Here is a 25,725-nt window from a genome sequence, read left to right on the forward strand (position 1 = left end):
CACAACATCACAATATCATCAAGCCAGCTCTCATAGTCAACTGATGTCTCAGTTCCCTTCAACGTCGACGGTTTAAACGACTGAAATCTCTTCAGCAGTGTTTCAATCGGTGTCGCAGGTGGCATCCATTGGATTAGTTGAGGTACTACCCTGTTCTGGGGCTCTTCGAGGAGGCATATCTGATTATCAAAAGGGTTAGTAATCAAGTCTGACAAATTTGTCAGTCTTCCTCTGATCATCTCACCTCTGATCAAGAATCGATTATGATTCATTCTCATATAATACACGTTTCCAAACAAATAAGTTAATCTGGTAAACATGCATGAAAAGCAATAAAATATGCTGTGATGCTAGCATGATAAAAGCAAGGAAGAAAACTCAATCTACCCCTCTCAGTCCTACTCTATCTCAATCTAAGGAATCTACTGCTCTGATACCACCTGCTATGGAGACCCAAACCTAATTCGTCTTCTTAAATCGTCTTTGGGAATAAATGGATCAATTAAGTAAATTGGGTCTAATTTTTTTTTTTTAAAATACATAACTGTGCAACATATGATAATTAATCTTATTTCATTACAACTCAAGTGCAATATCTACACATGATCCAAAGTACAAGTCTTATACAAAATAAAATCATAACCAACTAGTGTTCAAAAACTACATCAAGTATTGAAAATAAAATCTATTTCTAAGTCCGAATCTCCACTCTATTCTTGATCTCTCATCCTCTTCTTGACCCTGATCCTGTCCCACCTGTTGTCATGCACACATACAAATACAACAACAGCCGGATAACTTCGGTGAGAATATAATTCCCAGTATAAACAATGTATACATACATTTTATATAAACAAATACAAAAGCATATAACAGTTATCAATAACATGTATCAAAATCTGAAAGACATGAATAGATATAAAACTGTAAATCAAACTCTTTGATTTAATCTCTGACTTGACTCTGATCTAGTCTAGGGATCCCGGTTCCCAGAAGTTGGCACATTATATCGAATCTCTGCAATGAGAGTCCATCTACTCCTAAGCACATCGATATAAACCAAACATCCAGTGTCTTGGAACCTCTGCCGAAAACTTGGCACCTCTGCCAAAGACTCATTCTCAATATCTATCTTCTATTCTCTGTTTTTCTATAAATCAATAGAATAAGCATATTCATTCAAAGAATACAAAGGTATTAAAACAATAACAAGTAAGTATGTGGTTTTGGGAAACTCAAGTCGAATCTAACTCGAGTCGTATCTCTCAGTTAACATTGATTTATACCTTTTTTTTTTCAATCTGACGAAGTCGAAGTTTTGAACTCGAAGCTGTCAATACTCAATCTGGCAATGACATTCGAAATATACAATATCTCTATTCATTCAAACAAGACGTCTCAAACTTATCAAATTCTGACGGCATAACGATACAATTTTGAAATACCGGCAATACAATATCAATAGACATCAATCTCAATAACTCATAATCAATCAACAACACAATCTAATACCAAATATGTATAATCTCAATCAAATCAAATTTGAAAAATCATAACAATTTCATACGGTATCTGTTCTTCGATCCGGTTTCGATTATACGATGTCTAATTTCTCAAGAACACATAATATTAATCATATCTGATTTCTCCAACATCTTAATTTCAAACCATGTAGAAACTGAATAAAACTTACATGTTGTTGAAGCTTTTGATGAGAGGAGCTCGAAACTGAACTCGGATTGAAATTCTGACGGGCGGATCTTATACAATCAAAATTTCTACGAGAGGTGAAAGCTTGAGAATCCTTTGAACTCTTGCCTCGATTATTGCTATCATTCTGAGAAAAGGTAGGATTTTTACATCTTATATGCATGATAGAGCCATGTGGCTCACTCTTTGTGCAGCACTTCTCGCGCATATGCACGACCATCATCGGCGCATATGCGCGAGACCTACTATCTCTTCGCATAACACTTCAACTGCTCGCGCATATGCGCGTCCTGTTTTCGCGCATATGCACGAGACCTATTGTCTCGGCACTTCTTCTCTTCACATAATCGTGCATATGCGCGCCCTCTTCTTGCGCATATGCGTGAGGTCTTCTGCCATGCTCGCGCATATGCGGGCCTCTTCTCGCGTATATGCGCGAGGTGTTCTGCACTCGCACATATCACATGCTTTCTCAACTCTTGTCTCAGCGCGGTCCTTCTAATCGCAACAATTTATAAATCAATAATCTCAGATTAACAAAATAAAATCTCGGGTATTACATCTTTTCTATTGTGGTGCCTATGACCGCTTGACAAAGAGGAATGCCAAATTTGTTTGGGGACCCGAATGATAGGAGAGCTTTGACAGACTGAAACTAGCATTGACCACTGCACCAGTACTAGTTATGCCATCAGGGCAAGGAGAGTTTCTGGTCTATACAGATTCATCTAAGCTTGGGTTGGGCGCAGTTATGATGCAGCAGGACAGAGTGATAGCCTATGCATCCAGACAGCTGAAGGTTCATGAGAAGAATTACCCAACTCATGACCTCGTGCTAGCAGCAGTGGTATTTGCCCTGAAGATCTGGAGACACTATCTGTATGGGGAGAAGTGCAGAATTTTCACATATAATAAGAGTCTGAAGTACTTCTTCACACAGAAAGAACTGAACATGCGACAGAGGAGGTGGTTTGAGCTGGTGAAAGACTATTATTGCGACTTTAGCTACCATCCGTGTGGTTGTAGACGCTCTAAGCATGAAACACGTATTGATGCTCATATGTCAGTACAGAGACCGCTAGAGGCTTAGATTAAGAGATTTGAGCTAGCAATTTATGCGAGGAACGAGGCTCCGAACCTTGCTACTCTGACAGTACATCCGACTCTGAGAGACAAAATCCGGATAGGGCAGACTTCTGTTGAACAGTTACAGAAGTGGAGATATAAGGATGAGGCTAAGGGCCAGAGACTGTATACAGTAGTGGACGGCATAGTCAGATATAGGGACCGCCTATGGTTTTCTGACAGTGATTCCCTTCGAGCAGATATCTTGAGCGAGGCCCATAGTACCCCGTACTCCATCAATCTAGGTTGTACGAAGATGTATAAGGATCTACAGAATCTGTATTGGTGGCCGGGCATGAAGCGGGATATTCTTCATTTCGCCTCCAAGTGTTTGACTTGTCACCAAGTTAAGGCAGAGCATCAGAGACCTGCAGGGAAGCTGAGACCACTCCCTATTCCCGAGTGGAAATGGGAGAACATTACTATGGAATTCGTGATAGGGCTTCCGAGGACTACTGGAGGATTCAAGGCCATCTGGGTGATTGTTGATCGGCTCACCAAATCAGCTCATTTCTTGCCGATCAGGAAGACATTCACCATGACTCCGTACACATAGCTGTACATCAGAGAGATAGTCAGACTGGACGGGATTCCAATGTCCATCGTTTCAGACAGGGGCCCGAAATTCACGTCTACATTCTGGAAGAGTCTCCGTCAGGCGTTAGGTAAGAAGCTACTGTTCAGTACTGCTTTTCATCCTCAGACAGACGACAATCAGAGAGGGTGATTCAGATTCTATAGGACCTCCCCCGAGCATGCATGATCGACTTCCAGGGCAGCTGGGAGCCGAAGTTACCTCTTGTGGAGTTCACATACAACAATAGTTATCAAGTATCGATAGATATGGCTCTGTACGAGGCACTTTACGGGAGGAAGTGTAGGTCGCCAGTTTATTGGGATGAGGTGGGAGAGCGAGCAGAGTTGGGTTCGGATATTGTCAGACAAACAGTGGATTTAGTGGTCTGGATTAGGGACAGGATGAAGATTGCAAAGAGCTGTCAGAAGAGTTATGTTGATCAGAGGCAGCGAGATATTGAGTTCGCAGTAGAGGATCATGTTTTCATGAAGGTCTCACCGATGAAGAGTGTGATGAGGTTCGGGAAGAAGGGCAAGCTCAGCCCTAGATCCATCAGACCATTTGAGATCCTAGAGAGAGTTGGGACACTCGGTTACAGAGTCGCTTTATCGCCGAATCTGGCGGGAGTTCATAATGTGTTCCACACCGCCATGCTGCGTAAGTACATGTCGAATCCTTCGCATGTGCTTAACTACGAGCCACTTCAGCTGACACCGCATCTATCATTCGAGGAGAAATCTACTCAGATTTTGAACAGGCAGGAAAAGAGACTCCGAAATAAGGTGATCCAGATGGTCAAGTTCAAGTGGCTGAATCATTCAGAGGAGGAGGCTACTTGGGAAACCGAGACCGAGATGAGGAGTCGCTACCCGGAGTTATTCGGTACGTTCTAAATTTCGAGGACGAAATTCTATTTAAGGGGGGAGTTGTAAGGAATAGGAATTTAATTCACGTAACCTGAATGCATGCAATGTAGGATTTTATTTAAATTATGGATGTAACACCCCGAAAATTTAAAGGTTCATGCGAACCACATGCATACAATTTATTATATTCTCTTGTATTTTTTAAATGTTTTAATTATGTTGTGCATATTGACATGTAGAAAAAAATATATTTTTCTACACGGTTGCATTAAAATATATTTTTAAGGATTATTCGAGTTGCGATCGAGGAACGGAGATCGAGGGTTGAAAATTGTAAAACTTTTTTATTAAAATAATTGTTTTTGATTATTTAAAGTAAGGGTGATGCTTTTTCTTATCTTTGAAAATAAGGGGTTTTGAGGTGATTTTTTACGCCGGGACGTAAATTTTATCGGTGTTGGTTTTTCAACAAAAAAACGAATGTTTTGGTAACCCAGCTAATAAATTCACAAACTTATTTAAACAAAACTATTTTAAAATTCTAATTAAGCACTCATGGGCCTAAATTACCTACTTAATGGGCCTAAGCCTAATTAGTGATTAATTAAACTATAAAATACTCAAAAACCCCACCCCAAATTCATATAACCCACGCCTCCACCACTAGCAACACAATTCAGAATTTCTTTTAACTCCAAAAATCCACGGCACACACAAGTTATATTGGAAAGAAAAATTCAAAAGCTTCAAGGGAGTTCAAGCCAAGGTCGTTCGTCGTCGTTCTTTGCAATCGTCAACGGATAATCGTGCGTTTAAAACGCAAAGGCATGTCTTAATCTCTTTCTTCTCATCTTTCAAACCATATTAAGTGTTTGGTATATGATTGCATGAAAAACATAATAAACTTTTTGTATAACCCGTTAAACCAGACTACGTATAAGCCATTCATAATTACTATTATTTATATTAAAATGATTTATTGCATGAGGATTTAAATTCTTTTCTTTAAATTTGATTATTTTACGCAGTAGTTTAGTTACTATCTTTTCAGTTAAATAAGTGAGGCCGGACTGGTGTTGGAGTATTGAGATAAAATTTAATATTAAGAAAACATTCTTAAAATTTATTTAAGATAAATAATAAGTTATTTTAATGTAAAAGAATGTTTAAATGATTTATTTAAGTAATTTGAGATAAGTAGTAAATAAGTTCTTTTAGATTCAATAATTAATTTATTAATTCAGTAAAATATTTAATGGGTAGATAAAACTCTGAAAATTTAAAATACAATATTTAAGCAATTTTTCCCTCCATTTAAACTCAAAATTTCGGCCATCTCCCATTTAGGATTTAATTAGTTTGACAACTCAACATTTTATTCCTTTCCTTATCCATTCTTGGTAGATAATCCCTTCATTTTAAATCCTCAATAATTATTAATTAAGCAATGTTTTACCCATTTTTAAAAGCTAGAATTCGGTCCCCTTAAACAATTCAAAGATTTGTTTTGACAACTCAACATTTTATATCATTCCTTATTCTTTTCTTGGGAGATAATTCCCCCACCTTTTAATCACCAAGTAATTATTAAATAAGTAAATTTTTTCTACCTTATTTGTCATAGAAAAATCGGTCATGCACCTCCTAATTATCCTTCAAATCCTATGATATCATAATCATTCCTTATCTCACAAACTTGAAAGATAGCAAGATTATTCTCTTCCTTTTATCTTGCAACCTCCCATTTATTTTCCTAGCCTTCCCTCCCACTCCTTAGTCTCGAAATTCAGTAGGTTTTTAGAGAGAAAAATCGAGAATATCAAGGGAGAAATTAAGAGAGAAAAACAAGAAGCAAAGCAACTCAGTCTCCGCCGCGCCGCGTCGTCGTAATTGTTTGTTTTCTTTCAAAACAAAAATCCAAGGCATGTTTATATTATCCCTTGCTCTTCAATCAAGTTATATAAATTTTTTTAAACCATTCATGATCACTATTTCATATCAAAAACCGAAATTTATTGACAACAAGTTTGAAAATTCTGCACAGAATATTTTCGGCTCTATTTTTTGTGCTTCACGTTGGTATGTTTTCTTTTGATTTCAGGTGCGGCTCGTTCCAGGAGCTCAAGGCTGCTTTTAGACATGATATAGGGTATATTAGTAAGGGATTTTTCCATTGGTTTCAGCCCCTTTCCCCCCTTGCATCACGTTTTGACAGCAACTCCCCAGCATGTCATTTTTGTGTCTCAATTTGCATGTTTATTGTCTACGGTGAAGATTCTGATTGGCTACCCTAGGGGCTGTAGCCATGGTTATAACCTCTCCTTGGTATGTCTAGGACGTGACCAAGATGCCCTTTCATGGCTTGGTTCATGCCCCCCTCGATTTTTAAAAACAACCAAGAACAGCGCCCATTCGGTTTTAAAATTCTGGTTATGGTCGAGTGTGTGGAGTTTCGGTTTTATGGTGTCAAGTGGGTTGTGGTTGGCTTCTATCCATGACTCATGCAACACCTTAGCATGTCTAGCATGGACTATGGTTAACCTCATCGCCATTGGATCCTTCATTTGACAGCAAAACAAGCAAGACATCCAACACGTGCAGTTTGGTTCTCGGTTGGAACCGTGGTGATGTTTATGGTGTTGCTTGGATTGTGGCTGGCCTAGGCCCTTAGCCATGGTTCAAGCCACACCTTGGGGTGTTGGGAAAAGGCTCTGGTCGATTGTTCAAGCCCCAATGTCCATTAGTCTCGCAAATGACGCAAGGAAAGCGCAACAGCTGCTGCTGCTGGACAGTACCTCATTGAGTTAGGAAGGTCATGTTTTTGGCGGTTCGTGATTTGTTTATTTTTAGAGATTCATACAAGAATTTACGGTGCGATGTCCCAAAGTGACTCTCGAAAGAGCGTTTCATGATTTTGGCCACCATGCACAATTTTCGTGTATTACAGCCCTATGGTCATGTTTTTCAGTATTTTAAGAGTATTTTAATCATGGCTAAACGATGGTTCGATGTTGGTTAGGGTTGGTACGAAGCCATGATTGAATACTAAGTTTGTTGGGCGTAATTGCCCGTTTTCGAGTTCAATTACGAAGTTATTGTCAAGTTAAGTTTATTTGCATGTTCTCACATTAGAATTTGGTCGCAGCGAGCCTGGGAACGATCCAACCCATTTGGTGAAATAATACAGGACATTTAATTATATTACGTGCATAAAAATATAAGAGTTTATTTTTGAAATATATGCGATATTGCTTGTGGCCACTTCACACTCATGGGATTGCAGCTTATCATGGGATTATTACTTCGTCCGGTGGTTACTAACCGGTTCATGTTCATGTATTGGTACGGATATCCAGTCCAAGAGCTGTGATGATCTCTACCGCCTAGTATACTGTGGTTTAGTCTGATCAGACGATTCAGTTCATGTTATGGGCCACTTGCGTAGAACATATTCTCAACTGAAATTATTATATGCTATTTCATGACAGGGCTCTCTCGAGCAAACATTTCACTTACGATTTTCAGTTCAGTTATGCACGTATTTATAATTACTCATGACAAGATATTTTCACGTTACGCTTTACGATATGACATCTTTACACGACATGAAATTTTATGATATATTTACTTGTTATCTACGATATATATATGCTGAGTCTTTAGACTCACTAGACTTGATTGTTGTAGGTACTGATAAGGTCGGGACCGAGGGCGGGGACCAGTGAGCCATCTTGGGTCGGCAGTAGTAGGAACCCGATGACCTCATTTATCAGTTTATTTATCATTTTTATGCAAACTCATTTTATCACGATGAATTATTTTAAGTTGTTATTTTGAAACGGATATTTACTTCCGCTGCTATTTTGACATTTGAACTTTTATTCCACTGTTACATCAAACATTAAATGTTGTTATCTGATTAATTTATAAATGATGTATGTTATTTATTTAAAGAGAAAAATTTTAAATATTTCCGCAAATTTTCAAGTACGAATTTCGGGCTTCTACAGTTGGTATCAGAGCCTATGTTCTTGTAAAGGGTTGTACTACTACTGATCTCGAGAAGCTCACGAATTCACGTCTTCGGTCTGTAAGTTTTATGTTTACGCATTTCTTTTAAAGCATGAAATATTTTAACAGCATGTTTTCATGAAATATTTTACGTTCAGATTTTGATTACGCAGTATTTATTTAAATTTAAAGAAATAATAGAGATTATGCATGTTAGTTACGTATGGGTTATGTATGGAACAGTATGTGACCAAAGATTTCGGTTGAGAATAATTCTAGCAAGCGGACTAGGTCAAGTTATAGTAAATAGACGACAAGTCCAAGTATCGATCCCACAGAGACTATTGTTTAAATACTAAGATTTTTAATTATTCGATTTAATCTAGGCAAATAATAACAAGTGATTGATGATTGATAAAGATAAAATATTGTATATTAATTAAATTTTTTATTATATAAATATATAGTTTTTGTTTTATTAAATGTTTAAATATTATATGTTTTATAATAAATTGTATAAAATATAAGTTGTTGTGTAATTATAAGTTTTAACTATTTTTACAGGTTCGATAAAACACGAATAAACTCGGCGTTGCAAATGGGATTAAGATGATTCTTGTACCTGTAGAAAGTTGATGTTAATATCTACAATATTGATGGAAAGCATGAGATAAAAATCTTCTCACAAGTGGGATCAAATTATGCAACAAATAAAGTTACCAAAGGAGTGGCAGTTTTATCATGCGCTAGTATTTTGACCATATCTCTCAAATTACTTGGTCAAATGGTTTGAAAAAATTACCACAACTAGAAAACTCAATTATCCACATATTTCTTTTTATGTGAAGAAGCAAATTCGGAGAAGAAGATTTTCAAAAGTGATGTGTATTAAAATATTAATTTCTTGGAACACCTAATGAAGACTTATGTGTAAAAAATAATATTTTATTTTTGGTTGTCTCCCCAAATTTGGCTATAAATAGGGGTGCATTGTAATGTATTGAGATATCCCTCATTATATGAACAAACCTTTGAGTTCATAATATTTCTCTCTATATTTTTCCTTTATTTCTTCATTTAAATATAATTAGCATGATAATTTCATATTCAAAGTTTTACACTTTGAATAATGAATAGCTAACTTCCTAAAGTTGAGATGAAAAGGTGAAACTCTTGGCATGATAATAAGGTTACTAAAAGGTAAGAATCTATGTTTTATATTATTTAATCATTATTTATTGTTTATGTTATATTTATTTCTTTAAGTATTTTTATACCCTACTTATAAGTGGGAGTTTTGATTTATTGTTGCTATATGTTACACTAAATTCTTGGAACCATTTAAATGTTAGTTTGGTATTACCAACCATTTAAAGTGGATGCCTTGATTTATTATATATGAATATATTATAATATTAATTTCTTGGTACCATTTGAATTTTAGTTTGGTTTTACCAACCATTTAAAGTGGGAACCTTGATTTACTATATATAAATATATCATAATATTAATTTTTTGGTACCATTTAAATGTTAGTTTTGTTTTACCAACCATTTAAAGTGGGAACCTTGATTTAGTGTTTACAAATATATATAGCACAATAAATACTTGACCACATTTATAAGTTTTGGTATATATTATATACTTATAAGATAATAATATATAACATAATATAAATATGATTATTTAATATATTGGAACCATTTTATTAAGTGGATTTCAATATTGCTCGTTAATGTTAACTTTATTAAAATAGCAAGAGTGGATCCTTTAATCTCAACTACTTAAATTAAAAATTGAACAATTAAAATTTACCCATTAAAGATTCAAACAATTAAAATTAAAAAGAAACAAAAACAAAAAAACAAAAGACATTGTAGTGGACTTGTAATTACCTTAGCTTTCCTGTGGATACGATATCGGACTCACCGAATTATATTACTTGTGGACAACCTGCTCTTGGGAGTGCAACAATCAAAGTCGCAACAAGTTTTTGGCGCCGTTGCCGGGGAAGTATAATTTAATTTCAAGTTTATTTAATATTGTTTATAGTTTATTTTTCTTTATTTGAATTTTTATTGCTTTTGTGTGTTTTTTTTCTTTTTCTTTTCCATTTGCATGAGCATTTGGTCACGTACACTTAGTGGTCGACTCATTCGAAACAATTATTTTTACAAAACATGGCGGAAGAACCCATCCAAGAAAATGAAGATGAAATTCAATCTCAACATGATCATCATAGACGAAGAACACTTAGAGATCACGTGAATCCTACACGTACTAGTGCACCTTCATGTCTAGTTTTTCCCCCTGATGCATCTCATTTTAATTTTAAGCCTGGTATTATCCAACTTTTACCCAATTTTCATGGCTTAGATTCTGAAAATCCATACATGCATTTACGAGAGTTTGAAGAAGTGTGCAAAACATATAATGATCTAAATTGTAGCATGAACATCATTCGACTTAAGCTTTTTCCTTTTTCTTTACAAGATAAAGCTAAAACTTGGCTACAAAATCTTAGATCAGGATCCATTCGAACTTGGGATGAATTGCAACAACAATTTTTGAAAAAGTTTTTTCCATCTCATAGAACAAATTCTTTCAAAAGGCAAATCATCACTTTCACTCAAAAACAAGGAGAAATTTTTTTATCAGTGTTGGGATAGATACAAAGAATTTCTTAATCTTTGTCCACATCATGGTTTTGGAATTTGGAGAGGTGTTTCTCAATTTTATGAAGGCTTAACACCTAAAGATAGGCAAATGGTTGAATTTATGTGTAATGGAACATTTGAAGATAAAGATCCAAACGAGGCAATTGAGTATCTCGATTCATTAGCTGAAAATGCTCAAAATTGGGACACTATAGGTACAATCGAACCCTCAAACAAGATTCAATCTCCTACATCTGGTGGAGGTATGTACACTCTGAAAGATGAACATGATCTTCAAGCTAGATTTACCTCTTTGGCAAGAAAAGTTGAGGCACTTGAATTGAAAAAGAATGGTCAATTAAAATCTGTTCAAGAAATTGTGTGTCACATCTGTGACACAAGTGATCATTTTACAAAAGATTGTCCCACTTTGCCCTCTTTTAAAGAATGTCTCCATGAACAAGCCAATGTTTTGAACAATTTCAAAAGGCCAAATTTTGAACCATTTTCTCAAAATTACAATCCAGGTTGGCGAAATCATCCAAATTTTAGTTGGAGGAATGATAATGCTGCACAATTTTCACAACCACATTTCCAAAATCAACAAAATTTTCAAAATTATGCACCTTATGTTCCTCCACCTAAAAGAAATTTGGAAGATACATTGAATTCTTTCATTGCAAAGCAAGAGTCTATCAATACTCAAACTGCTCAAACCATGACAGATTTGAAAGATACTCTTGCTAAATTTGCATCTGCACTTAATGTTCATGAGAAAGGTAAATTTCCTTCACAACCTCTGCCTAATCCCAAGGATCATCATTCACAAACTGGAACTTCTGGAACTCAACCGATGGATCAGGTAAAATATGTCATTACCCTTCGAAGTGGTAAGGTTGTGGAAAAATCCATTCTTGAACCTTGTGAAGATGATGATAAATCAACTTCAAAGGGTAAGGAAGTGGAACCCATAACTTCCGAAGAGGAGGTTCAACAGACAGTGTCACCACCATTCCCTCATGCATTGAAAAATACAAAAAAATCAAATTTGAATTCTGATATATATGATATTTTTAAACAAGTAAAAATTAATATTCCTTTATCATATGCTAAATTTTTGAAAGACTTGTGCACAGTGAAAAGAAAATTGAATGTGAAAAAGAAAGCATTTTTAGCCGAACAAGTAAGTGCAATCATTCAAAATAATAATACTTTAAAATACAAAGACCCTGATTGTCCTACTATTTCATGTATTATTGGAGAACGAAAGATTAAAAAAGCCTTGCTTGATCTTGGAGCTAGTGTTAATTTACTTCCATATTGTAATGCCCAAGAATTAATCACTGTAATTATCGATGATTGATTTATCATTTCATGTGATTATGAAGGGATTAATCGGGACACTGAGAAATGTATTCAGAAACGAAATTATGAAAAACATAAGCTTGCAAGACTGCACCCGCGCTCATGTTTGGATCGCACCCGCGGTGAGAAGACAGTAGGATAGGTGATTTTGGCAGAATGGTCACCGCACCTGCAGTGCTTACGAGACCGCACCCGCGGTGCAGGACCGCACCCGCGGTGCAGCAACGACCGTACTCGCGGTGTTGCGTGTTGTGCGGAAAATGAGCCACTTGCCATGATGCATGCGCGAGTTGTCTAGATATATATATAGACATGCAAGTCGGTTTTCAGAACATAAATCGAGAAAAGGGTCCGAGGAATTGTGCTGAAAATCCTTACGCCTTTTCTGAGAAATCCGTCCGTCTTATTTTGAATCCGACTTCGGTATTGAGTTCCTGGCAACGTAGGCTACAACTGGACGTAAGTTTTACTGCGTTTTGACATGTTTTAGAATTATGATATAGTCAGAATTGAATGGAATTCATATATGATGTTCTTGATATGTTATACATCGTAGAATCGAAGTCAGATTAAGAAACGGACTGATTATGAAATTGTTATGAATTTCTGAGGTATATTGATCTATACCGGACAGATTTGAATTGTGACGGGATTACGGATTGTATTGGATATGAGTTATGGATTGTAACTATTATCTGTTGAATTGGTATTGACGGGGATATTGAAATTGTACCGTTATGCCGTTGATTTTGAATTAAATCAAGATTTATCAGATTGTTATTGATTCGAGTGGTATATTGACATGAGATTATTGATATTGTCATTACCAGACAGACTGTGAATTCAGGACTTCGACTGAGCAGGAAACCGAGACTGCAACGAAAGGTATAAGTCAATGTGGTATTGGGAGATCGACTTGAGTCGGATTAGACTTGAGTTTCCCTAAATCACATACTTTACTTTATTGCATTGATATTTGCATTGATTTGACGGATGTACTTGTTCTCTTGACTATAGATAGCAGGTATCAGATGAGTTATCTTGTGACAGAAGTTCCTGATAGTGGTGGAATCGCCACGGGAACATTGCACGATGTCTCAAGATAATGATATTAGCGATAGAGCTACAGTCCATGACGGATAGGTCAGGACTCCAGATGTTTGGTTATATCGAGTAATAGGAATTGGAATTCTTCTATTACGGAATTTGATATAGGAACACCACATTTGGAAACCGGAATCCCTAGACTAGGATTGAGTCTAGTCTGAATTATAGAATTGTAATTATGTTTCAGATTTGGATACATATTACTGTTACCTGATTACATGATTTATATTTGTTTATATGATTGCATGTTTCATTGATTTATACTGGGGATTATATTCTCACCGGTATATCCGGCTGTTGTCTTGTCTGTATGTGTACTTGACAACAGGTGGGACAGGTCCAGGGTCGAGGAGATGAAGAGAGATCGTGATTAGAGTGGTGGCACCGGACTTGGACTAGAGATAGGGTTGAACACTTGATAGTAGTTGTCAAACCCTAGTTTGAATAAATGGTTGTGATACAGGACTTGTATTTTATATACTGATATGTATGTATGTTTGATTTCACTACGTTCCGCATTTTTAAAAAAAAAATTTAGACCCTATTTTTAATTGATTAATTAGTCCCAATTATGATTAAGAACTTGATTAGCGTCCGGGTCCCCACAACAGGTGGTATCAGAGCGATAGATCCTTGAGATTTAGATAGGAGCTAGTGAGCGGGGTAGATTTATTTTCTTTCCTGCTTTTGATTGCTAGCATGATTTACTGCTTTATAATGCATGTTTATCCGTTTATCTGACTTGATTTGAAAACATGTATTATTGAGATTGAATCAGAGCCGATTCTGGATCAGCAGTAAGATGATCGGAGGAGGACTGAAATAGAATTTTTGGGTTTGGGATTGCTAATCCTTCTGATTTCAGATATGCCTCCGAGGAGAATGCCAGAACAGGGGAGTACCTCGAATCCTCCCATGGACGTGACACCTACAGCAATGGAGAAATTGCTGAAAAGGTTTCAGTCATTTCATCCACCGACTTTGAAAGGTACGGAGAACTCCGTGGAATGTGAAAGTTGGTTGGACGACATTGAATCACTGTTTGAATCTTTGAGTATACTGAGGAAAAGAGGGTGAAACTGATAATACACCAGTTGCATGATGTTGCTAAACACTGGTGGATCACGACTAGAAGGGCATTGGAACAGAGAGGTACGGCCATTACCTGGAATGTGTTTAAGACTGAATTTTATCTACGGTTCTTTCCAGTATCTTATAGGAAGGACAAGGGAGCCGAATTTGCAAACCTGAAACAAGGCCAGTTAAACACTGAGGATTATGTGGCTAAGTTTTCGACACTGCTCCGATTTGCTCCTCATGTGGCGGGGAGTGATGAGGCCGTTGCAGACCAGTTTATAAATGGCCTAAATCCTGAAATGTTCACTTTGGTGAACACCGGGAGGCCCAATAATTTCACCGATGCCCTGAACAGAGCCAAGGGAGCCGAGGCAGGCCTGATGAGGCAGAGAGAGGCTTCGTTTGTGCTTCCAGCACTGGGATAGCAACCACCTCCTAGATTTGAAGGTGGCAGCAGCGGTAGCGGAAAGAAGGATTTCTTGAAGGCTAGAGGGAAGCAATTCAAGAAGTCAGGGACTACCTCGTCCAGTTCAAGTGGCTCTAGACAGACCGGTCAGAGCCAGAGCTATGCAGGACCGTACTGTGATACTTGTGGAGGGAGGCATTCCACAGATCAGTGCCGAGGAGTAGTTGGCAGCTGTCGTATCTGTAGACAGCAAGGACACTTTGCCCGAGTGTGTCCACAGCGAGGTGCCCAGGGATCGCAGGCAGCTGAGTCATCTGGATCAGTGGCTCAGGCAGGTAGACGACCATCTGCCGTTCATTCCTTTCAGCCAGTACCGTCTACTCTGTCACAGCAGAGGCCAGGAGGGGGCCAGACCGCGAGCCAGCCTCCTAGACAGCAGGCCCGATTGTTTGCTTTGACGGAGGAGCAGGCACAGGATGCACCTGACGATGTGGTTGCAGGCAACTGTTTTATTTGTTGTTATCCTGTATATGTATTGATTGATACTGGTGCATCGCATACTTTTATTTCTGAGAGGTTTGCATTGAGTCGTGCATTGCCAATTGAGTCATTGTCTGCGGTAGTGTCTGTTACTTCCCCGTTAGGAACAGGTTTGATATCAGTGAAATCTGTGAAACCTTGTATACTGCAGTACGATGGACATACGATTGAGCTAGACTGTATTGTGCTTGGTTTATCTGATTTTGATTGCATTATCGGTATCGATATGTTGGCCAAGTATCGAGCTACAGTTGATTGTTTCCACAAGATTGTTCGATTCAGACCTGAGATGGCTGAGGAGTGGAAATTTTATGGTAAGGGTTCTCGTGCTAGAATTCCTTTGATATCTGCAATGAATATGACACGATTATTGCAGAAGGGAGCGGATGGATTCCTGGTATATTCAGTTGATTTACTGAAGTCGAGCCCATCATTGGCGGACTTGCTAGTGGTGTGTGAGTTTGCTGATGTCTTTCCAGATGAGATTCCTGGATTGCCTCCGATTCGAGAGATAGACTTCAGCGTTGAGTAGATGCCAGGAACAGTTCCGATTTCGAGAGCTCCATACCGGATGGCACTGATCGAATTGAAAGAACTGAAAGAACAGTTGGAGGATTTACTGGCCAAGGGATATATCAGACCGAGTGTATCTCCTTGGGGTGCTCCAGTACTGTTCGTGAGAAAGAAAGACGGGTCGATGAGACTTTGTATCGACTACCGGCAACTGAATAAGGCGACGGTAAAGAATAAATATCCATTGCCTCGTATTGATGATCTGTTTGATCAGTTGCAGGGTTCATCGGTGTATTCCAAGATCGATTTGAGATCTGGATACCATCAATTGAGAGTCAGGGACTCTGATATCTCAAAGACAGCATTCAGAACCAGGTATGGACACTATGAATTTATTGTCATGCCATTTGGTTTGACGAATGCTCCAGCGGTATTTATGGGATTGACGAACCGCGTCTTTCAGAAATACTTAGATAATTTTGTGATCATATTCATTGATGATATATTGATTTATTCAAAGAATATGATTGAGCATGCTAATCATCTGAGGACTGTGTTGAGAATTTTGAGGGCAGAGAAACTGTATGCTAAATTGTCGAAATGTGAGTTTTGGCTGAAACAGGTTGTGTTTTTGGGTCATATTATATCGGGAGACGGTATATCATTTGATCCCAGTAAGGTTGAAGCCGTGATTAATTGGACGAGACCTACATCTGTGCCAGAAATTCGCAGTTTTATGGGTTTGGCAGGATATTATCGCCGATTCATTAAAGATTTTTCGAGTATTGCCAAACCGATTACGCAGTTAACCCAGAAGAATGCTCCATTTGTGTGGACCGAAGACTGTGAATTCAGTTTTCTTGAATTGAAAAAGAGATTGACCAGTGCGCCTGTGTTGACAATTCCTTCAGGTACTGGTGGCTTTGTCGTTTATTGTGATGCATCTCACCGATGATTGGGTTGTGTTTTTGTAACGCCCCAGATTCGACGACTGTCCTCACTGTATCAAGACGGGTCTTTCCAGCGTGATTATGTCCTCACTCACACGCACCCTAGGAAACTTCCCAGGAGGTCACCCATCCCAAAATTGCTCCAAGTCAAGCACGCTTAACTTTAGAGTTCTTATGTGATGAGCTACCGAAAAGAAGATGCACCTTCGTGATATGAGTAGTACCAATCAAATCTTTTAAGCCCTCTTCAACTGTTCAGTCCATTACATTGCACAGTCTCAGAATCCCTCTCATTCCCGTGTGGGTCGGTTCATTCATGTTCCCTCCACCTAGAAGCCTGCCAGGAGCTGCTCATTGTCCGTGCAACTGATGGCACCGGCGATCACCCCCCGCCCTCTTCGGCCCCGGGCCTCACATGCCCACCAGCTTCCGCTTGGTTCGTCCCCGAACCACACCGTACTAAGAGAGGTCGGCTCTGATACCAACTGTAAAGTCCCAAAAATCCTTACTTTGAAAATTTGCGGAAAATTTAAAATTTTCTTTTTAAAAGAACTTAAACGGTCTCATTCATAAAATCACAGGTGAATCAAGTTCAATGTTTCAAATTATTGCAGCGGAATAAAAATAAAGTTGCCAAAAATAACAACTTAAAATTTGTCCAACGACTGATAAAAATTATTAGCGGAAAAATAACAACTGCTGCACTGAGGTCCTCGGGTGCCACTACTGCCGACCCAAGCTGGCTCACTGGTCCCCGTCCTCGGCCCTGGCCTCATCAATACCTACAACAATCAAGTCTAGTGAGCCTAAAGACTCAGCATGCATATATCGCAGGTAACGAGTAAAATCTGAAGTAAAATATGCATGGGATAAAATATCATGTCATGAGGCATGCTGAAAATAATCTGTACTCATGCTGAAAATAATCTGTACTGAGCAATTATAATACGTGCATAACTGAACTGATAATCATAGTAAAAACGTTTACTCCTTGGAGCCCTGTACTGAAATAACTGGTAAAATTTTCTGTTGAGATTATGTTTTACGCCTGTGGCCACTGCACTAAGCTGAACTGATCGGTAACTGACTACCGGGGAGCCTGAAACTGAGCTGGCGGTCACTGAAGACCCGATGGTACCATCTTGAACTGATAGGTCACTGGCGACCTGATGGTACCAACCTGAACTGAGCGGTCACTAGCGACCGTATAAATAATGCTCCCACATAGTGAATGAACCACAAGCCATATCGCATAAATCTCAAAAATAATCATTTTCTGTTTTCATGCACGTAAAATAATTAACTGGCGATAATGAAAATATCCTGTAATTTTACCAACTGGAGTGGGTTGTATCGTCCCTCAGGCTCGCTGCAACCTAACGGTGCCATGAAAATATGCAATAGCTTAAACTTGACCAACTATGCAATTTACGTTCAAAAGATGCGGCTATGACGTCTAATGACTTCGTATTTAATCGTGACTCCGAACCAACCCGAACCAACACTGAACCGACATATAGTCATGATTAAAATACGCTGAAAATAATGAAATAATGCTCCCAAAATTATGATGGTCGAAATATAGGTGGAATGGAGTCCAAAACAAGAAACGCTCTTTCGAGAGTCAATTTGGCACATCGCACCGTAAATTCTCGTACGACTTCAAAAATGATCCGAATGACAAACGGCCAAAAACATGACCTTCCTAACTTAAAGGGGCACTGTCCAGTCCAAGGCCATAGGCTAAAAGCCGACCGAGAACTCGAACAAGCCTCTGAACCGACACAGCAACTTGCTGTAAAATTTTCCAGCAGCTGCGCAACTTGCCACATCTCACCGTAAATTCTCGTACGACTTCAAAAATGATTCGAATGACGAACGGCCAAAAACATGACCTTCCTAACTTAAAGGGGAACTGTCCAGTCCAAGGCCATAGGCTAAAAGCCGACCAAGAACTCGAACGAGCCTCTGAACCGACACAGCAACTTGCTGTCCAAAAATACAGCAGCTGCGCACTTGTTTTCCTTGTGTCGTTTTCGAGTCCGCCGGCCATTGGGGCTTACACCACCGACCAGAGACCCTTACCAACATCCCAAGGAATGATTTGAACCATGGCTAAGGGCACAAGACCAGCCACAATTCGCACCAATCCAGCAAACATCAGAAAAGATTCACCCGAGAGCACAAATTCTGCGCGTCGGACATTGTTCTTGTTTTGCTGTCACGGATCGTTCCATTGGCCATTTGATTGACCATGGCACAATCTAGACATATAGGGGCATGGTATGAACCGTGGCTAAGGGCCATAGGCCAACCAAGATCCATACCAAACCACCAAACTCGAAATACATATGCTGTACAAAAACTGAAGGGCCGAGAGGGGAGGGGCTGTTGTGATGTTTTAATTAAAAACCGAGGAGTCATGGACCAAGCCACCAAAATGGAGACTTATTCATGTCTTAGACATGCTAGGCGAGTGATCCAACCATGGCTAAGAGCCCTTAGAGCAGCCAAGATCAGATCCAACCCTCAAGACAAGAAACTGAAATTTTTCAAACACCATTTCCTGCACCTATGGGGAACTTGCTGTCATTTCGGTTTCCAGCAAGGGTGGGGGCTAAATGAATGGACCAACATGGTCCTAATACATCCTATTACATGTCTAGGAACAGCCTTGAGAGCCTGGAGTCGAATCATAACCTGAAATCCACAACACAAAGCAAACCATGAAGCTGCCCAAGAAAACCGAAAAATCTGCATGCATTTTCTTTTGACAAATTTGATATGTGTTCGGTTTTTGCATGATGAAATCTGATCATGTACTGAAAAATACTTGATAATATGACTTGATTGAGGTTTAGAAAAAGTATATACATGCCTTGAATTCGTTTCGAAAGAAAACGAAAAGATGAGACGATCCGGCGCGGAGGAGATGGAGCGATTTCTTTTCTTGCTACCTTGCTGGATTTTTCTCCCTTGCTCTAGCTATGAGGGTCACGAAATTTCCCCTCTCAAACTCTCTGAATTTCAGTGGGGAGGGGTGTGATGGAGTTGTTATGGAGGTGGGGAGAAAAATGGTTGGAAAGGTGAGAGGCAAGATCCACAAATATAGGATCTCAACTCAAGACTAAGTCCCACACTCCTTAAAATTTGCACATGCTTGTCAAATCTCCTTGGGAATGCCTTGACCGATGTATTGTATGGTATCCAAGGCTAGGATCATGCTTAATAACTAACTAATTAAGGTTTTGTTAATAATTGAAAAGATTAGCATGCTAAAAATTTACATGGAATGGCCAAATGTGGGTTGGCAAAAATAATTGTCTAGGTACTAAGGGATGGCCGAAATTTCACTTCTAAAAAATGGATGGGGAGTGTTTTTTATCTAGTCAACTAATAATCCTTAAAGGCCTTACTAATCCTTTAATTAATTTAGTGAGCTAACCTTTTAATTATGCAACTTAAATGGGCTTATTTCTTAATCACCTCAAGCAACTTAAATTAAATCCTCACACCTCCCTTATTAACTTAAATGAACTTACTTGCTAGTTAAATTAACTCCCGGAAATAATTCTCGAATCTTAAATCCTATCTCAAAACTCCAACTCCAGTCCGGCCTCACTGAAATAACTGAAATGCTAAAAATCAACTACTGAGATGAAATAATAAAATAATTAACTTCAAAGAAGTGCATTTAAAATAATCATGCAATGGAGTCAATTAAATTTAAAAATCTAGAATTATGCATGGTTTAAACGTAGACTGATTTACGGGTTCTACAATCCTTCCCCCCTTAAAAGAAATTTCGTCCTCGAAATTAGAACTCACCGAATAACTCGGGGTAACGATCTCTCATCTCCGGCTCAGACTCCCATGTAGCTTCCTCCTCAGAATGATTGAGCCATTTGACTTTGACTCGCTTAACCAGCTTGTTCTGAAGCTTTTTCTCCTGTCTGTCTAGGATCTGCACTGGTCTCTCCTCATAAGATAGGTTCGGAGTAAGCTGCAACGGCTCAAAGTTCAAGACATGCGAAGGATTTGTCATATACTTCCTCAGCATAGAGACGTGGAAGACATTGTGTACTCCGGCCAAATTCGGCGGAAGAGCAACACGATAAGCTAGCGTCCCAACTCTGTCAAGGATCTCAAATGGTCCAATGAATCTCGGACTGAGCTTCCCTTTCTTCCCAAATCTCATGACACCCTTCATAGGTGCCACTTTCACAAAGACATGATCGCCCACTGCAAACTCTAAGTCTCTCCTCCGCTGATCGGCATAACTCTTCTGTCGGCTCTGAGCAGTCCTCATCCTATCACGGATCTTGACTACTACATCTGCTGCCTGCTGAACAATCTCTGGACCCAACTCTGCTCTCTCTCCTACTTCATCCCAATGAACAGGAGATCTGCACTTGCGGCCATACAGTGCTTCATACGGAGCCATACCAATAGAAGATTGGAAACTATTGTTATAGGTGAACTCTACAAATGGCAAGTTCGACTCCCAACTCCCTGAGAAGTCAATCACACAAGCACGAAGAAGATCCTCTAAGATCTGAATAACACGCTCTGACTGCCCATCTGTCTGCGGATGAAAGGCTGTGCTAAACAGCAACTTCGTACCCATAGTCGAATGCAAGCTCTTCCAAAATGAGGAAGTGAATCTGGGATCTCTGTCGAATACTATAGAAACTGGAATACCATGAAGTCGGACTATCTCTCGGATATAAAGCTCTGCATACTGAATCATGGTGAATGTCGTCTTAATAGGCAGAAAGTGCGCTGATTTGGTAAGACGATCTACAATCACCCAAATGGCATTTGATCCTCTGACTGACTTCGGCAAACCGATCACAAAGTCCATGGTAGCATTCTCCCACTTCCACTCGGGAATGGGAAGAGGCTTGAGCAAACCTGCTGGTCTCTGATGTTCGGCCTTCACTAACTGACAGGTCAGACACTCGGACACAAACCGTCTGATGTCTCTTTTCATACCCGGCCACCAATACAATAACTGCATATCCTTGTACATCTTCGTACTCCCAGGGTGAATGGAGTACGGGGACGTATGGGCCTCTGATAAGATGTCTGCTCGGATAGAATCACTGCTAGGAACCCATATCCTGTCTCGGTATCTCACAATACCTTCGCTGACTGAATATAAGACACTGCCCTTGGCCTCATCTCTTTTCTTCCACTGTGCCAATTGCTCATCTGCTGACTGAGCGCTGCGAATACGGTCAAGAAGAGAGGACTGAATCGTCAAGGTAGATAGACGAGGAACTCTACCGCGAGGATAAGTCTCAAGATCAAACCTCTGTATCTCAATCTGAAGAGGTTTCTGAATCGTCAGGTGAGCCATCACTGCGACTTTCCTGCTCAAAGCATCCGCAACTACATTAGCCTTACCCGGGTGGTAGCTAATGTTACAATCGTAGTCTTTCACAAGCTCCAACCAACGCCTCTGACGCATGTTCAGCTCCTTCTGCGTAAAGAAATACTTGAGGCTCTTGTGGTCGGTAAAGATCTGGCATTTCTCTCCATACAGATAGTGCCTCCAAATCTTCAAGGCAAAAACTACAGCCGCTAACTCCAGATCATGGGTAGGGTAGTTCTTCTCATGGACCTTCAGCTGTCGAGAAGCATACGCTTATCACTTTCCCATGCTGCATCAGAACTGCACCTAAACCAAGCTTCGAAGCATCTGTGTAAAGGACAAACTCACCGGGTCCTGCTGGCATGGCCAATATTGGTGCTGAGATAAGAGCTTGCTTCAAAGTATCGAAGCTCTTCTGACACTCCCTTGCTCCACACAAATTTCACATTTTTCTTGGTCAGTGCTGTGAGTGGAACGGCAATGGAGGAGAATCCCTGAATGAATTTCCTGTAATATCCTGCCAGCCCAAGAAAACTGCGGATCTCGGATGCATTCTGAGGCACAACCCAATCTCGGACTGCTGCAACTTTTGCGGGGTCTACCTCAATACCACTGCTAGAAACAATGTGGCCCAAGAACGCCACCTTCTCTAACCAGAATTCGCACTTGCTGAACTTTGCGAATAACTTGTGTATCTGCAAGGTCTGCAACACTGTGGTCAAATGTCTGCTGTGATCCTCTTGACTCTTGGAGTAGACAAGAATGTCGTCTATGAACACTATCACAAACTGGTCAAGATACGGCTGAAATACGCGATTCATGAGATCCATGAAGATCGCTGGAGCATTTGTCAGACCAAACGGCATCACCAGGAACTCGTAGTGACCATAACGAGTCCTGAAAGCTGTCTTCGAGACATCAGCATCTCTCACCCTCAACTGATGATAACCAGAACGCAGATCTATCTTAGAGAAAATCGAAGCTCCCTGCAATTGGTCAAACAGATCCTCAATCCTCGGCAGTGGGTATTTGTTCTTAACTGTAACCCATGTTCAACTCCCGATAGTCAATGCAAAGCCTCATGGAGCCATCCTCTTCTTTACAAATAAGACTGGCGCGCCCCATGGTGAAAAGCTCGGGCGAATGAATTCCTTGTCGAGAAGTTCCTGAATCTGCTTCTTAAGCTCTGCCATCTCTGTCGGTGCAAGTCGGTATGGCGCTTTGGATATCGGAGCCGTACCTGGCATAAGCTCAATGGAAAACTCCATCTCTCTCTCGGGTGGCATACCAGAGACGTCTTCGGGAAAAACGTCTAAGAAGTCTCTGACAATCGGAACATCTGAGGCTGACTGGCTGGGTTCCTCGGGGACAGATAAAAAGGTCGCTAGAAATGCTCGACACCCTCTATGCATGAGTTTCCTAGCCTGAACATATGGAATAATGCGTGGTAACGAAAAGTACCTATCCGGCTCAAATAAGAACTGCTCCATTCCAGGTGGTCGGACAAGAACAGATCTCCGCTGGAAGTCTATCAACACTCTGTTCTTCAGTAGCCAGTCCATTCCTAGGATGATGTCAAATTCCGGCATCGGTAGCACAATCAGATCCGCATAAACAAGATTACCGTGCAGCTCAAGGTATATATCCTCTGATAACATTGGTAGCTGCCATCTCCTCGCCTGACGGCAACACTACTGAAAAGGCTATGTCTAGCCCAATGGTCTTGATCTTGAGAAAGTTTGCGAAGACCTCCGAAATGAACGAGTGTGTGGCCCCTGAATCTATCAAGGCCTTGGTAGCTGAGCCGGCTATGAAAATTCTTCCTGAAAGTTCGGAACACTAAGCGGAACCCAAAGATCATAGAAGCTAAGCTTATAGACATGCAAAGGCCACAGTTCTTCTAACTAAGTCCCGAAAATAATACTAAGTAGAGCATGCAATCCTATCGCTGTTCTAAGTTCAAATGCTCAAACCCCATTCCCAAAACACGGAAATTCAATAATAACTTAAATCTTAAAGGTACCTGTCAACAACATGGTCTCCGGGTTGGTTTCTGCGGCATGGAGCGCAAAAACCCTGCCCTGAGTAGGCAGATTCCTCTGAGGGCACTGCAGCAACATGTGGTCTGGGCTGCCACACTTGAAACACTTTCCTGAGCCAGACATACATGCTCCAGGATGACGACGTGAGCACCTGGGGCAGACTGGGTGCTCCTGAGTCCTCGGGGCTAAGCGTCCCTGCTGCTGCTGCTGCTGGCCTCTGTTCCTCGGCGGTCCATGGAAAGGCCTCTTGTTCTGCTGCTGATGCTGATGAGGAGAAGGGCGGTGGGGTACCTGGACTGGCGCTTGCCCTGGCGATCCCTCTCGATGTCCCGCAGATCCTGCTCTGCGGCTAAGGCCTTGGAGACGGCAATCTCATAAGTGGCAGGGTCAGACACCCTAACATCCCGGCGCAAGATCGGCCGTAAACCCACTAGAAAGTGCATCAGCTTCGCTCTGGCATCATTCGCGATCAGGGGCACAAAGTGACAGCCCCTCTCGAACTTACGGATAAACTCCGTAACCGTCATATCCCCCTGTCTCAGGCTCATGAACTCTATGGTCAGTCTGGTGCGAACCTCCTCAGCAAAATACTTGGAGTAGAAAACCTCCGTAAAGCGGTTCCAAGAAAGGGTAGCCAAAGTCAAGGCTACCGAAGCTCCTTCCCACCATAAGCGAGCGTCTCCAGTGAACAGGTAGGTGGCACATCGGACTCGGTCTGCGTCTCCTAGCTCCATAAACTCGAAAATGACCTCGAGAGATTTGATCCATCCCTCGGAAACCATGGGGTCGGACGTCCCAGAGAATTCCTTCGGACGCATCTTCATGAATCGCTCATAAACAGCCTCGGGTCCTGCCGGCCTGGCTGCGGCAGCGACAACGGCATTGTTCCCCGCAAACTGTGCGAAGAACTGCGTCATCCCAGCTAGCATCTGGGCATTCATATCAGGCGGAGGGGGTGGAGGTAAGTCTTCCTCCCGCCTAAGATCCTCACCGTACTCATGACAGCGCCTCGCGCCACCTCTCGGGCGCCCAACCTGGCGTCTAGGGGGCATACTGTTCCATACATAACCCGTACGTAACTAACATGCATAATTCCATAATTTATTTTAACTGAACACTGAAATACTTAAAATCTGGAAGCATGCTGACAAAATAATTCATGCTTTAAATAAAATGCTGAACAAAATGCTGAACTGTAAAACTTACAGACCGAAGACGTGGCTTCGTGAGTTTCTCGGAGTCAGTAGTAGTGTAACCCTTTACAAGAACATAGGCTCTGATACCACTTGTAACGCCTCAGATTCGACGACTGTCCTCACTGTATCAAGACGGGTCTTTCCAGCATGATTATGTCCTCACTCACACGCATCCTAGGAAACTTCCCAGGAGGTCACCCATCCCA

General features: G+C 40.4%; 1 protein-coding gene and 1 long non-coding RNA gene across 2 annotated transcripts; one reads left to right on the top strand and one right to left on the bottom strand.

The window, feature by feature from the left end:
* Nucleotides 1-3,678: 3,678 nt before the first annotated feature.
* On the top strand, nucleotides 3,679-6,415 carry LOC140815510 (uncharacterized). Its single transcript, XM_073174598.1, has 2 exons — nucleotides 3,679-4,194; nucleotides 6,380-6,415. The coding sequence occupies exons 1-2, from the start codon at nucleotides 3,679-3,681 to the stop codon at nucleotides 6,413-6,415; spliced, it is 552 nt and encodes a 183-aa protein (XP_073030699.1).
* Nucleotides 6,416-17,427: 11,012 nt separating this feature from the next.
* Nucleotides 17,428-24,512, bottom strand: LOC140815270 (uncharacterized). The gene is made up of 2 exons (XR_012114318.1): nucleotides 24,305-24,512; nucleotides 17,428-17,686 (listed from the first exon to the last, which is right to left on the bottom strand). It is a non-coding gene; the product is annotated as an uncharacterized lncRNA (long non-coding RNA).
* Nucleotides 24,513-25,725: the final 1,213 nt, after the last annotated feature.

Source organism: Primulina eburnea, chromosome 15 (genome assembly GCF_022965805.1).
Source record: "Primulina eburnea isolate SZY01 chromosome 15, ASM2296580v1, whole genome shotgun sequence".
Taxonomy (NCBI): domain Eukaryota; kingdom Viridiplantae; phylum Streptophyta; class Magnoliopsida; order Lamiales; family Gesneriaceae; genus Primulina; species Primulina eburnea.

Excerpts from the sequence above, each read along its gene's own strand:
- LOC140815510 (XM_073174598.1), top strand. The coding sequence starts at position 3,679 with ATGGCTCTGTACGAGGCACTTTACGGGAGGAAGTGTAGGTCGCCAGTT. Across the intron at positions 4,195-6,379 it reads AAAAGAGACTCCGAAATAAG|GTGCGGCTCGTTCCAGGAGC; the intron begins GTGATCCAGATG and ends TTTTGATTTCAG.